Source organism: Nothobranchius furzeri, chromosome 11, assembly GCF_043380555.1.
Source record: "Nothobranchius furzeri strain GRZ-AD chromosome 11, NfurGRZ-RIMD1, whole genome shotgun sequence".
Classification (NCBI taxonomy): Eukaryota; Metazoa; Chordata; class Actinopteri; order Cyprinodontiformes; family Nothobranchiidae; genus Nothobranchius; species Nothobranchius furzeri.
Window position 1 is genome coordinate 41,478,954 of NC_091751.1, and position 16,034 is coordinate 41,494,987.

The 16,034-nt window shown below is 41.5% G+C and overlaps 1 protein-coding gene across 2 annotated transcripts in view; it reads left to right on the top strand.

Annotated features, from left to right (window-relative positions):
- st6galnac3 (ST6 (alpha-N-acetyl-neuraminyl-2,3-beta-galactosyl-1,3)-N-acetylgalactosaminide alpha-2,6-sialyltransferase 3) overlaps positions 1-16,034 on the top strand; it is a 224,980-nt gene that overhangs the window by 58,168 nt on the left and 150,778 nt on the right. For both annotated transcript variants that reach the window (XR_011515474.1, XM_015956171.3), the window contains exon 2: positions 7,339-7,533. Coding sequence is in view for 1 of the 2 variants with exons in the window: in XM_015956171.3 (XP_015811657.1) it covers positions 7,339-7,533 (195 nt within the window). In the remaining variant the exon portion in view is untranslated. The remainder of the gene's footprint in view (positions 1-7,338; positions 7,534-16,034) is intronic.

The following is a 16,034-nucleotide window of genomic DNA, read 5'->3' on the forward strand; positions in this document are numbered from 1 at the left end:
GAGTGGTGAGCTCCACCTGCTGTCGATGGGACGAGCATGCCCGGTTCTTCCAGAACCGTGCACTGCGGCTGCACACGCCGCCATAATGACATGCTTTATTTAGAAATGTAGCGGTGTTGCCAGCCGGTGTTGACGGAGCTTCAGTCCCGAATGTTTTTCTTTTGTTTTCACTCATCAGCCACAGATCGCTGCTCTCGCGCACAGCAAGCTGGGCTTCCTACCGTGGTGGGTCACTCACATGTTCCCTCTCCTACATTAGTTTGTGACGTGGATTCCTAATGTATTAATTCACCGCTTCACCAGTGCACTTTTCCTGTTTGTGAGACAAACTCCTCCTCCATAACCAGGTTACTGGTACGAAAGCCTGGAAAGGCCAAAATTCCTCAAACATTTTTTTCCTACTGGCTGATATGAATTAATAGAATAGAATAGAGTACATTTTATTAGTACCACAGTGGGGACATCCACTCATTACAGCAGCACACACACTTGGAGACACAGATTACAGTAAAACGGATTCCAGCCATGTTTGTTTTGATAACTTCAATAACTTCATGCTGATGACCCACATGAACATAATCCTCTGTTTAGTGGATGCAACTACATCATGAAGTTAGCTTAACATGATATTGTTTTTCTTGGCAGGAAGTAATAACTGGTAATATTATGAATGACATGATAATGCCCACCCCAGATGGAATTTAAATCATTTACATTCATTATAATTAAAAGTTCCTGTAACTCTTTACTGTAGATAGACAGACAGACAGACAGACAGATAGTGTGAAGAACCTCAGGAGAGTTGAATGTTAAATTTTTCTCACGAAAAGACAATTTGTATTGAACAAAGGTCAGTTCCCTCTGTAAAGTCAGAGGTACGGAAGAGGATTAGGGCCACTGAAAAGAAAAAAAAAAGAATAAAAGAAAGCGAATTCAGATTTTTTCCCCAGAACTCCCTGTCAGAATTCCGAGGTTAAAAGTTAGAATTCTGAGAAAAAAGTAAGAATTCTCTTTCTTTTCTTTTTTTTCCCCGTGTCAGTGGCTCTAATCTTCTTCTGTACAGTAGAAATAAATAAATAAAGTCAATATTAATACCCCCCCCCCTCCGCTCTAAACAGTTGGCGAATTGTCCGCTCCCAACCCTGTGACCCCGTCTCACTCTTTGAAATGTTCAAAAGTTGGCAACCCTGTTATTACCATTTCCAATACAATGCATGTTAATGAAATCATTACATTTTACTGGATATATCTATGTGTTATTTTGACTAAGATGAGTGTTATTAATACAAACCTAAAATGTTACTGAAATGTAGGTCAAATATTTTAAAATATTTTTAACTATAAATATCAGATGGGAAAAAGGTAACTGAACACCAATCTAATGCATATTATTGAGCCTTTTATAATATTTAGCCTTTAAAAAAGTGAGGCAGTTGAATGCACAGAGTATGCATGTGCTGGCGCATGGTCAGGATGGTACCACCGCTGTCTCAATTTGAGCCAGGAAAAACCCTGTTATCTATCACCTAACCCTAACCCAATCCAAGAGCGATAGCAAGTCCCAAAACCCATAGGGATGGTGAAGATAGTGGATGACGAGGAAACCCTTGACTGTGAACTATGGGAGGCCAAGCAGCATAGAGCTCTCCCCATTCCAAGAACAGCCCTCAGTCCAGCAGGCAGCCAAAGATGCCCAGGATCCCAAGTCAACAGCCACCCACCATGCTGCAGCACAGACTAGGGCAGACCAGACCCCCAACCAGTGTTAAACCATCCTTACCCACTCATTCCCATTTTGATGTTGTTACAATAGTTGGGTTTCTTTGAGCTGAATGCTGGTGAAGGTTCTCAGTCATCCAGGTCATGGTAATCCAAAAGGGTTCAAATGCTGCTTTCGTGTCTTCATTTGAACCCTTTTAGATTTGAGCTGAATCGGTATCAGCAGGTCAAAGCTGCGCAAATCCTGTAGATCTGGATCGGCCTTCAAAACAGCATCGAGGCTTTTCTAAAAATGTTTCCTAACGTGGCATATAGACAAACAGGAGTTACACTTTCTTTGTTGAAATGTTTCACACAATGAGAACATTTGCTATTCCTTGACTTCCTGTTCTGGTCTGATGGATCTGCTGCAGGAAAGGTTGAAGGAAAATAGGGCTGCAACAAACGATTATTTGGATAATCGATGAATCGGATGGGGTCTCGACACGATTAATCGATTAATCGGATTACATGGGGAAATTTTTAAAAACTGCTAGGGAAACGTTATTTCTCTCCTTCCTTCACTTTATTTAACACAACATTATTAGAAAACAGTTCAATAGCAGAAAAACAACATACCATCACCTAAATTGTCTTATAAGGTGTATAGACAGAGACCCTAAGCTACATCTATCTGTGACCTAAAATGCTTGGTCCAAGTTAAACAGCTTAAGGGCAATTCTCATCTGTTTTGTTTGATCTCATCTGTTGACATTTATTTTAAATGTAATTAAACATAGGCTGTGAATTAATCAAAATTGATCACTATTTCCAAAAATGACTGAAAAAATACCAAATAAAACAAAAGTAAATGAATGCCATCCTCCTTGCGATGATGCCCTGGGCAACTGCCATAAAGTCACATCAAGAAATGCTGCTGATCATTCCAATGATCCCAAATAGACTCACATTAGGCCACATGAAAGCAACTGAACCCAAAAATATATTAACCAGTATATAAATGCACTCTCACACAACACGCCTGCAGCAACAGTTAGGACGCCTCCCTCCCTTTTAAAAGCGTTTTTGCTTCTGAGGACATTGTGGTTGTAAAACCACATGCTAGTAGTCTGGCCCCGGTGTGATCAACCAGTTTCTGCGGGAATGTGACGGCGGAACCTGGGCCAGATTAACACTTTGTTGTACCCTGGGCAACAATATTCAAGGGCTCCATCATCACGACCCAAGGATCACCATAATGTGGTCACATACAGAATATATTACTGTAATATGCAGTAAATATACTCAATACTTGAATGCCTGACAACACGTAACCCGCCCAGAGTAACCTTTGACCCACCTCGTGTGGACTGACCAATGAGGAGAGGGTCTTAACTTGAGGCCCTCTCTTCATTGGTCAGTCTGCATGAGACTGACTCTCAACTGACATTCAGTCGTAGGCAGCGAAGCATCTCTGTGCAGCGCAAAAGCCCGGGTGGACAGTTTGTTTAATGTAGGGTGATCATATTTCCATTTCCAAACAAGAGGACAGGGGATCTGTGCCTATGACGTCACACTATGGCAACGCCACACAAACCATGTTGGGACCCATTTTTTGTAAGAACTAAATTAATATCAGATTCTGCCAATTAAAGGGCTCTAAAACAATTCATATGTAAATATTTTGCATATTTAATGCAAAATCTAATTTTTCTGCTTTAGTGCTGCAACAAGGTTTTATTAATAATAAATTATTATACCTTTTGTTTTACTACAGCATCGGTACGCTTTGTGTGGACAGATTATTAAGGATGCTTGTTTCAGCTGTGAGATTAGACGATAGGATCAATGAAAAAATAAGTTGTCACACACTCCATGGAAACTTTCAGAGAATCCACAAATAGTGGCTTTCAAATGGTTTTGTTACTTTTTGCAAGTTTAGAAAAGAAGCAGATGAGACAGCGTGTCTGATAATTTAGTTTTTCATCTGATAATATTAGAACATGTCAGTAATGTTTGAGGGGCTTTTATTAACACCGTATAACTAACACTCCTGGAGAGGGTATGAATTACACAGAGGCTTCTGGGGAGCCCAGTTATGGGGGGGGATATTTTGCCTTGGCCCCCAAAATGTCTTGAAATGGCCCTGGGTGTGTGACTGAGTTTTGAAGGTGATCTGAATTGTATCAGATGTATAAATATAACATGTGTATAGCTTATTGTTTTTTACTGGTAAAAACGTGTAGTGGAGATAAATCTACCTACATTTTACTTTTCAACACTTTGTTTTGTTTTCTTGTTTTAATTTAACTATTTTCCTGTCCTGTCTGTCTCTCATCTTCCTGCATCTCCTCATAATTGTCCAGAAAATCTGTTGCCTGGATTCTTACCTTTTCACCTCATCAGTTACTTTTGAGCAGATCAAAGGGATCTCCTGACCGAAAAGCGCAGAGCGCGTTTTCGATGCTGCGTGAGGTGACATCACCACAGCACAGGTGATGAGCTCGGCAGTAGCGAGCTTCAGGCACAAATAAGACAGAAAATAGAGAACATGTGCAGACATGAACGATCGTGTGCTAATTAAAGTTTTTTGGTTGCGCCACTTTGAGAATGGACCGTGCGCTGGAAGCAGCTGCCTGGATCGCTGTGCAACAATGCGGAACCGGTTCGCAGCAGCGCAAGTCTGCCGGCTCTCCCTCGCGCTGATCTGCCGGTACCGGCTCTCCTTCGCGCTGATCTGCCGGTACCGGCTCTCCCTCACGCTGATCTGCGGCTCTCCCTCGCGCTGATCTGACTTGCTCTGGTCTGCGCGCAACGGCGGGCGGGAAGGGGGGACGCTTTTGGAAGAGTTGTGCGACACAACGAATCGATGACGCAATTCGTTGCCAACGCTTTTAGTAATCGATTTTCATCGAATTTATCGATTCGTTGTTGCAGCCCTAAAGGAAAATTATGTCCCTCTTGTGTTCCATGTCCCCCCGACTCCACACAGTCTGAGAACTGAGATCAATAGTCCATCAGTGTGGAGGCTTTAGCTCAGTCAGAAATGGCCCTTTGAAGCTTTCCGTCGGGGTGCATTAAATAAAACGTCCCTGGGCTACAACCATAAATAGTCCCACACTTAATGGTCATGATAGTTGGATATGATGGCAGCAAACAAGGTCAATGCAGTCGCATATGGAGTCATATTCCTCAAACGAGATGTCCCAACATTAACCCAAAGCTTTAATGATCAAGCTTTATGGCCTTCTGCTGCCTCTCTGATGTTGTAAATGGTCTCGCTTCCCTACTGAACTTCCTCCTCTGTGCCGAGCTGTGCTGCTGTCGTGTCTCACGGTCCAACAAGCTGACTTAAAAATCATCCTGATGGATGAACGGATGGAGACAGGAGTTTGGAGTTTCTCACCCGGCTGAGGTTCAGCGTCTTGCAACGCCCACGCCGAGGCCTCCAATCACCTCCAGACTTTGACACATCATTTCCCCTGTGATTTGTAGCCAGGTTGAGGTCGAAGGAGACGGGGAAATTCTCCATCCTTGTGAGGAGGGATGGATGTTTCAGCTCTGTAGACCAAGCAGAGGGTTGTTTCAGTTTTTTCTTCTTTTCCTGCTTTATAAGGAATCGGTTTCATACTTCGTAATGGAGGTTTGATGATGGGCTATTACAGGACATTTTCAGTAAATTACCTACATTTCTTTTAATGAAATGGGACACACTGGAAATGTTTGGAAATGTTATCTTATAAAATATTAGAGAAAAGAGAGTTTCTCTTTGTGATGTTCTGTATAAAATTAAAGTTCAGATGTGTTTGTGATCAAAGATGGCCATGAAACGATGGATGATGTAACGTACAGCTGGTTAAATGTGATAGGCTTTTCAAAGCTCCAAATGGTCACCATCTTTTCAGCTTCACCCCCGCTGCAGTACGGCTCTTTGATCTCATCTCCGTCACGCACAGCCTCCACTGGGATGGTTGGTGTTTGAGTTTAGAGCTTGCAGCCTTGTTGGCGGTGGGGGGTTTAACCATCACCACACGCCACATCCAATCTTATCACCATCAAATAAATTCAAAGAGTTAGCTAAACTCCAGCTTGCTAAAAATCCAGAGGTTTGCTTTGGTGTTTGCTGTTAGATTAGCAGCAAGTTTCCTGTAATGAAAGGGAGGGAAAGTGAAACATCTTTGGTTCTGTAGGAATCCATCATCACCCTCAGGCTTTGAGATGCTGTAGCACCCCCCTCATCATATCATCCTTCTTTCTCTTGTGTGCATTGATCTCTAGTTCTGCCAATAGCTTCTCCTCTGTGAGACCTTTCCTCCTCTATCTCTTATCCATTATTCATCACTCTGAGCTCCTTCTGCCAGGCCATAATACCCTTTACCTTCACATTCTGCACTAGATGAAACAATGCCACCCCAGCTGTTGCTTTATTTGTGGAAATGATGAAATGGAGAAGAAGATTATGCAAATTCAACAAAGGTCTGTAATCCTCTATCAAAACAAGTCGACAGACATTCCATAGTCTAATCCAAGGATCTTTTCACCTTTTTATATAGCAAGTTTGTTCCAGTGGTCACTTTTGGTGTTGCAATAAAGGCATTTCCAATTTGTTAATGCATTTCGAAACAAAAACAACTTTAAATAATAGATCTTTAGATATTTTTAATCTTTAAAGGCAGTGTGTGTGTTATATTAAGGAAGGGTTGGTTGGGAATGTTGGTATGATGGTAGAGTAAACAATGCAGGAGATATTCAAAACTTTTTAAGAGCCTAGAAACAGCTTTGGGGTCAAAACTTTTATTCACCTGGGAGAACTTGATCTTTAACCAACTGTTGGTTCTTAGATCTAATTTTCAAGATTTCATTAATATTTTTCAGCCCTGGATCTGTTGTTTTTCCACCAAGGTCAGTGGTGTCCAATCGTGGTACTCCAGGGATCTAATCCACCATATATTCTTTTGTTTCCCTGCTCCAACACACCTGATTCAATGTTTGGATCTGGGTCAACAGGTCGTCAACACTGCAGAATCAGTGATCACTCACTCACTCACTCACTCACTGATTCAAATCATCTGTTTTGAGAAGATAAACTTCTAAAACATGTTGGCTCGAGGACCAGGGTCTCACATAACAGACCAAGGTAGATCGGACACTGGCATTCAGAATGTCTCTGCCATTGTAAAACAGAAATAAAAAAACTGTGTAGGCTATAATCGTATTTCTTAAATATTTTAATATCTTGACTTAAACAAAAAAAACCTACTGACCTTTCTTACTTGAAGGAATGCATAATGACCACCTCTTTTCATGCTAAGTCATGAAGTTGCTGTTTAAATTGAATCATGAGGATAACATTGTGCAGGAGGTTGTGCATTATTGGAAAATATAACTCAGCCTGCGCTCTTACTCTGTGTTGTGAATGACTCTGAGCCTCTGCTGAGTCAAATATTTGCCCAACACCTGTAAAATTGACGGAGCCATCACCATTTCAATGTATACCAAAGTTGATCAGTTGTAGTGGTCGTCTTGAACTGGTTTAACTCAAAATTAGACCATTGTAAAGTTTCATTACAGTTTCAATAAAAAACATCCTGTGGTTCATGAGATATTCAACTCCTGTTTATTGATGTTTTCTTTCCTCAGAGGAAGTCGCTGATCGCCACCAGCCTGATCGTGGTCGTCTCTCTCTTTGTGGTCGTGGTGAACTTCTCAGAGAAGCCATACTTCCTCCTACAGCCCATGTTCGGTGAGACGTTCAGGAGCCACTGGATGTTCTCCAAGCAGCCGTACAAAGCCTTCAAACCTCACCTGGGCTACGTCAGCGTCCCCAAACAGGAGGTGAGGGATAACAGCATAAAAAAGAAGACAGCTAATGTCTTACATTATTGCCAAAAACACATAAGGATGTCCTATCTTTGAAGGATTGAGACAAACCTGACTCAGTGATGTTTGTACCTCAATTACAAGAGACCTGCAGTGTCATTATCCGATCTCTGGCTTTTATGTCTCAAACATTAATGTTATTTTGTGTCCTCGTGTCTTATTTTAGTCTTGATATGAAAGGAAAAATGTCTTGTATTACAGCGCACTTTTGTGCTTCCATCAAAGGAGAATCTCATCTCACATCTTAACAAAATAGCTTTTGTAGTTACTATTATTTCATTGATCTCTTATAATCTGCAACCATCTTTGGACAATAACCTGATTCATATTTCAGCTCTTTCTTTAATTCACTCCACCAGCTTCTGTAGAGGACCTGAGAATACCTGTTTGATGTATTTTCTTTGTAAACCTCATCTGTGATGCGTCTGCCTTCAAACAGCCTTTAATGGCTCCAGTTCGACTTATAAAAATTTAAATATTAACGCCTTTTAATCCCGCCCTTATATGAAACCTAGTTGTGTGTCAGGCAGGAGTTTAAGGGAGAGGATGAAGGAATATTCATACATTGGTTTTAGTTGACTGTAGAGGCTTGTTTCTTTATGATTTGCAGTAGATGCATTGTCCTTCATGAGAAGTGGATGCCTTATATTCAGTCTGATGTTGGCAGATTAATGCACAGTGTCTTCCTCTTCCTCCGGAGACTTTCATCCACACAACGAGGGAGCCCAGAAGCAATCAAGCATTACAGCAATCTCCACGTCTGCACCTCCTCCTGCCTTCAAACAAGCCGGCTTAAATCACCGCCCTCTCCCTGTGGAGATTTCTGCAAGTCATTGGGAAACACAGACAGCTTTGCTCTCTTTTTTCATATTCCCCTCAACTGCTCAGGTTTTTATTGTCGTGCACTAGAAAAGGTGAGGTTTGAAAGGAACATGAGACATTCGCTGGATCACCTTGATTAGATCTCCACAAATTTGGTCAAGATGATACCCATAAGAGGTATTCCTGTTGGAAAGTAGATGAGGCGTCTGTCACGTTTAGGAGCAGGAGGTTAGGACCCAAGATGCAGAACCCAGGATGACAAGAGGCAGGAGTGGATATGCAAGTAAAAATCCTTTATTTGGAGGAAGAACAAAAATAAATCCAAACGGCAGGGAGCCAAAATCCAAAAATCCAGGGAGTCAAAAAGCACAAGAGGGACGAGCAGACTGCAAGAACAAATAACGCTGACAAACAACAATGGACCGACAAGAACAATGAGACAAGGAGGGCTTATATAGACAGGGAGGAGCAATTAGGGAAACAGGAAGCAGGTGTGTGTAGTGAGGCTGGAGGGAAGGCAGGTGACAACAATTATCTGGATGGGGAAGAGAACCAGTGGAGGGCAGATAAACCTAACACTATGTAAAACACAAAATTAAACCTAAAGACTAAGGGAAGAACTCACACAAACACATACACATACTGACACACACAAACTATGAACTGGGGAACAAGAGGCTGTGGCTATAACTTAAGACACACAACAGAGATGCAGACAAAGGACACATGAGGGCGCGAAGAGAACATAAAAGGGAATCCAGAGAGGGAGAAACATTAGGAGACACATGGGGAAAGACGCAGACAAAGGACACATGAGGGCGCCATGAAACACAAAAGGAGAACCTGGAGTGGGAACTGGAGGGCTGGGGAACAAAGGGACACAGAACATGACGGCGTCATTCCAGGTATTAGCCCCTTCCCCAATCTCTCTCCTCAAATGATATATATTATGTATAAACTGGCAGCTTGTGAAGCAGCCAGCCTTATTTTCCTGCTTTGATTGAGTCTGTCTCCAGGTCTGATGTATTGTCCCTTCTTGACTGTGGGGGAAGAAATACTAAACATTTGTCTTCCGGTTCTTCTGGTCCATCACACACCCAGCAGAAACTCTGTTGCTTTATTCGGACAAACAACACGGAGAAAATAATCCCTCTGGGTTTAGATTTGAAATATAAAACAGATTTTTAAAAATCTTCTCTAGTATCTAATTATCAGGAGATTGACTCGACAGGGTTGGAGGATCAAAACTTGTCCATCCAATTAGAAGTTTGATGATCATTTAATGACATCGTATGTTTTATAGGTGGTTTCTAAAGTTGAATAAAAAGTAAAATTTTAGCTTTAGTTTAGATGAAATTAAGTTTAAATGTTTGAAAAGCACTTTGGATGATTGAATTTGATGATTTGTTATCAACTAGACTTTTAAACTTTCTAATTATAATTAAAGAAAAATCATCAATGAGAAGTTAGATGACTTTATTTATGTTTGTTTTGATTATTTTAACTTCTATAAGATTAATAAATGTAATTTTAAATATTTTTTATTAGTAAAAGTGACTTTATTATATAGTAACTTTATTTTGATGCATTTTCCTTTTTTCCATTTTATTCAATAACTTTACCACATTTTAACTTATTTTGATGTGATAAATATAACCTAGATTAATACTTTTTTATGTGGCCAATCTCTTTTTAAAACACATTTTATTGCATTCATACTCAAAGCAGCCTCTTTTTCATAAAGTATTCTATTTTGATGCATTTTATTATATCCCATTTTGTCTTTTTATTAAATTTTTTGTAGGAGTTTTTGTGAGCAGTGAGCGCCATAGACGCCAGCAGGAGCACTGAGGACCCTGCCGAATCATCTCTTCTCTCATCACACGCAGCAGAAGCTAATCAAACATTTCTAAGCAGAAGAAATGTTGAGTACCGGAGAGATGCAGAGATTCGTGGCACATTAATGCAATTATTACTTATTAATTAATCGTGTTAAAGCATTTGATGAACGTCAAGGTTAAGTTCACACCCCAGTGCTCTAATTAAATGATGACCGCGTCTCCAGCTTTAAGCCTGCTTTTCATAATAACCCACTTTATTTCTAACGCTCGTGCGTTCAGATCAGGGGCTTTGCTGGGCAGATTTTAGTCAGAGTGCTTGAATTATTGGGATTATAAAAGTGCACTCAGTCTGTGATTACTGCATGCAGCTCTGAAGCTTTAACTGATGAATCACAGCGGTGGAGAGGAGGACATCGTTACCGAGATTTGGTGGTTAGATTCCAGAACATCTTAAATGAAGTCTGTTCCGGGAGGGCTGATAACCATTTTAAACACTAAAACAATAATGATGGTAGCTTGTTGTTTTTGTCTTGTTCTGCTTTGAGTTGATCCTCAATCTGCAGGAGTGCCTTGCTCAGAGGCTCATCGGCTGCAGCTTTCAGTCATATTGGTCTCGTATGCAGTTATCCAGGCAGTGTTCCCTGCAGAGCTGAGCCAATCTGTGTGTGCTGAAAGGCGTGATGGAGTTATGTGCTGGGCAGCGGCGGGTGTGTGATGATGGATGAGCTGCTGACAGCTCAAGGTAGCTGGGTTGTGCGTCTCAGCCTCGCGACGGCCGGCCAGGTGTGAGATCATTTCATAACACCTTGATTGCATCCATATATGAGAGGAAAAGGCCACGGAAGGAGGGGAAAATGCTGCTGGAGTCATTTACAGAAGAAATATGTCTCACAAGAGGGAAAATCAGCAGTTTCTGTTTACTTTTTGTTTTTTTAACAAGTTAATCTTGTGGAAGCGAGCCAGCGAGTGCAGAAAATCCAAATGTTGGATCATCTTGTGGGATTATGAAACTTTGCTCATTAAACACAAACCACACAGAATTCTAGTTGGCTTCAGATCGTCCATCCATTCTCTTCCGCTTATCTGGAGTCGGGTTGAGGGGGCTGCCCAGACTTCCCTCTCCCCAGCTACTTGAGCCAGCTCAGGCTTCAAATCTGTGACAGTCATCTATTTTTACATCAAAGCTTGGTAGTTTTTTGTTGCATTCATTTACTTAAGTAGGTTTAATCTAATCAAAACAAAACTTTTAATTTCATTTAGGAAATCTCCCACTTCTGTTTACAGAACGTCGTTAAGACCCTAAGATTTATGGCTCTACATTTGTAGGAAAAATGATAAGGCTATTAATATATTGATTAATGATTCTGCTTCTTATTGTGAAGACTCATTCAGGTCTCGTATTAAAACAATTTAATCCTGAGTTAGCTCTGGGTAGCAGGACATTAATCTTAGAAAATAAAAGAAAATTACATAACCCTGCAAACACAATGAAATTAATATTCTTTCCTTAAAACAACCCAGTCCAACCGCCATCTTAATATTATGACTGAAACAAAATAAAGCCAACCGCTGCAGGATGAAGAAGAATTATTTTATTGAAAATATTTTAGTTTATAACCGCTACAAAAGACCCAACTCTTTCTTTGTCTTTTTACTTTTTGCGAGAGCTCATTTTAGACATATTATGTTCTATTGTTCAGCTTATTTCAGACCATTTTCGTTCCTAAGTTACAACATAAATCATCTCAGGCCTCTTTACAGAATAAGGTTGATGCCTTAAAGTCTAATGAAGAGAAGCTTAAAGATTTCCTCCGAGTAAAGTCAAATGGTTTGAACTATAAAATATCACCTCCTGTTCTTTCCACTATGCTGGTGAAGGTTCTCAGTCATCCAGGTCATGGTAATTCAAAAGGGTCAGAACTGACAAAGCTCCTTGGATGACAAGTCAGACGTCTTCAAGAAACCAGAGAAGTCCACTTCCCTTCATTTGAACCCTTTTGGCTTCTTTCCTTTAGGTCATTTTGCATAATCCCAGGGTTTCCTCCAGCGCTTTATAAGCCTGGCGGCCCGCCAGGCTTTGCTTGGCCACCCACCAGGCTAAGCGTCATGCCCCGCCCCCCTCCCCGCCCTACCGTGTCCGCTGACACGAATGACACAACAAAACTAGAGCCCTCCATCAGCTGATACTGGTGAGAAACAGCAGCGGAACGTGTGCAACCCCGCCCACCCCCACCTCTGATGGCCGAATCCGCCAGGCTTAACTCATTTTCTGGGGAAACCCTGGATCCGGTTATAAAACATAGTGATAATAAATTGCTGGTGGATTTTTAAATAAATACCATAAATTTTAGATCTACTACTAGCTCCATAGTAGAACGGCTACTTTGACCATTTATTTGATAAGATTTAGTAAACTGAGAAGCCTTTTTCACTGACGTAATCCCTGGCAGTGATTGTGTTGTACCACTTTTGGCCCAATCGGATTAGACTTTGTTGGGCTCTCTGGAACCCAAAGTGGGATTCTTTTTTCCTATGTTAGAAGTTGATGTTAGGAACCAGGGTCAAAGCAGAAAACCAATAAATTCACCCCACAGATGGTCCAGATAGGTCTTACAACTACCTGGAATCTTTGATTCCAACATTCCCAATGACCGTTCATTAGAAAGAGTCTGAGGCAACTTACAAATTTAATCAAAAAAAAAAAATCAAAACAAACAAAAAAAATGAGTGAATGGTACCGTTAACTCATTCACTGCCATTGGCAGATCAGTTGTGTTTTTTAACGAGGCAGGCTTGGGAACAAGCTTGAGCACCTTGAGAGTAAACATCACACCTCTCCTACAGCCCCCATCCACTCTGTTACAGACTGTGAGAACTTTCTGTCATTCTGTGTGGACAAAGTCAATAAGGTTAGATCTAGCATCTCTCCTTCAGCCTTATCGCTGCCTCTCCCGACTCCAACCAGGCCCATCATCCTAGATAGCTTTGCTCCTGTTTCTTTGCCTGAGTTAACCAAACTAGTTAACTCTATGAAGACCTCTGCATGCCCCCTTGACATCTTACCCTAATCTTTGTTTAAAAGTGCTTTTCAGTCCATCGGTCCCAGCGTGCTCTCTATAATTAATGCTTCTCTGGTTTCTGGTCAGGTCCCTGCTTATTTTAAGAACGCTGTAATCCACCCGCTTCTTAAAAAACTGAGTCTCGACCCCTCTCTCCATAGCAGCTTCAGACCCATCTCTAAACTTCCGTTCATCTCCAAGATCTTGGAAAAGGTTGTGGCTAAACAACTCACAGCTGCTCTTGATGAACATAACATCTATGATTGCTTCCAGTCAGGTTTTCGTAGAGCTCATTCTGCTGAAACAGCTCTTCTTAGGGTTTCTAATGACCTTCTGACTCACAGTGATGCAGGGGACTGTTCTGTTCTGGTCCTGCTGGACCTGACTGCAGCCTTTGACACTGTTGACCATCACCTGCTACTGGAGAGGCTGAGAGACTGGGTAGGCCTATCAGGATCTGCTCTGGAGTGGTTCTCCTCTTATCTCTCTGAGCGCTCCTTTTCTGTGGCCGTCTCCAAGTTTAGGTCCTCCACCACCTCTCTTACCCATGGTGTCCCACAAGGTTCTGTGCTGGGGCCTCTGCTCTTCCTCCTCTATCTGCTTCCTCTTCAGCACATCCTGACCTCCCTCAAAGGAGTCTCCTACCATCGTCATGCAGATGACTTCCAACTGTACATCTCCTTTAAGCCCCATGAGATGTCTAAGCTGCAGCTGTTACACACCTGTTTAGACTATCAAAACCTGGATGGCTGGGAGCTTTCTTCAGCTGAATGAAGATAAGACTGAGATCCTCATCTGTGCCCCAGACAAGCTGGTTCCCAAAGTCAGACTCTCTTAGTCAGCTTGCTTCTCACACCAAACCTTCTGTCAGGAATCTTGGCATGACCTTTGACCCAGCTCTCACCCTGGATTCTCATGTCAGTTCTCTTGTTTGCTCTTCTTCCATCTCAGGAACATTGCTAAGCTCAGTCCCATTCTGTCCCACTCTGAACTTGAGACAGTTATCCACACCTTCATCTCCTCACACTTAGACTACTGTAACTCTCTTTTCACGTGTCTGAGCAGAACCTCCCTGAACTGTCTACAGGTGGTTCAGAATGCCTGTGCTCGGCTTCTGACCAAGTCCTCCAAACACACCCACATCACCCCGCTTCTCCAGCTTCACTGGCTGCCAGTCAACTTCAGAGTTCATTTCAAGATCCTGGTTCTGGTCTATAGGGCCTTAAATGGACAAGCACCATCTTACATTGGTGATCTTCTTAGTCCCTACACCCCCAGCAGGTCCCTGAGGTCCAGTGACCAAAGCCTACTGATTGTGCAGCACCAGGCTAAAGACCAAAGGTGACAGATCATCTGCTGCTGTGGCCCCCAGACTCTGGAACTCTCTCCCCCTTAGCCTGAGATCAGTGGACTCAGTGGTCTCCTTTAAAAAGCAGCTGAAGACTCACTTGTTCAAGCTGGCTTTTGTATGACCTTCTTCACCACTTTCTCTTCATTCTGCTCTCCCCACCTATTCCACCTTCCTCAGGATCCACAGATTTCCCTCTTTCGTGTTCACTCTCTCTGTCTTAACATTTTTGAATCACAATTGCCTATTTTTGCTCATTTTAAATGTATTTTTAAACATTTTCTAAATGCTTTTTTATCTTTTCACATTTTTTGTTTTTGTGAAGCGCCTCGTGATTTTTATCTTGTGAGGCGCTATAGAAATGATAATTTCTTCTTATTCTTCTACCTCTAAAGTTGATTTTCAGCAGACAATCCATGAATTAGGAGATCGTTTTGGGACACCGCTATGCTTAAAGCGAGGTTCAAACTGGAAAAGCTTCTGCAGCTCACACTGACTACAGATTGTGAAAGAACTAACAAGCTAGGAACACACTGATTCTTCCAGATGTAAGAAGTTAGTCTACGTTGGCAGTCAGGGGCTTTCTGATCAGATAACTGCTGGCAGTGAAAAGAGTTAGTATTCTCATTACCATGGTAACCATGGGCCATGAAGATGAGACTAATTAAAATCTACAGATGTTGTGTTTTAGTAATGTGAGTTACATTGAAATCATAGAAAAAGATCAAAACTCTCCGTCTTGAGTGCTCATTGGTCAATGCATCTTCATGACCACTTTTGATTGGTTGCATTTTTCTCTCCCACAGTTCATTCTATTTATACTGAATGTTGCTGAGTTTGGATTTATTCACCAGCTTTTTGTCATTTACCCTCAATTACCCAGCTCTGTCCTTTCTGTGTGGGACGGTCAGTGTTTAAGATGAATACCCATTCTAACTTTTTTTTTGCGCTTTCAGCTTTTCAGGGATTGGAAAATGTGCAAGCATTGTTCTAAAGCTGTAAAAGTACAAGATAAGGCACTGCAGCGTTTCACAACGTGATAAATTTAGGTTCTCCTGGGTCTCTGTTCTAATTAACTGTCTTTCTGCTGGCTGTATTTTATGAACTGTTGCACAGCCTCGTTTGAAGTCCCTCAAATAGAAGTAAAAGTGTTAGATTTCCTGTTCTTTCATTAGAAATATAAACCTTAACCTTCCTCTTTTTTTTAGAGTGTAAAAACTTGGCCTTGTTCCAGTTAAATGAGGAACCGGCTGGTTTCAAAGTTGATTGTCTTGGCTGGAATTTTAGGTCTAATTAAATTTGACACTTAATTGAATTAGCTAGATTTTGGTCCACTTTTCTCCATTTTAACTCAGAATTTTGTTGTTTGTTTTTAACTTGATACAT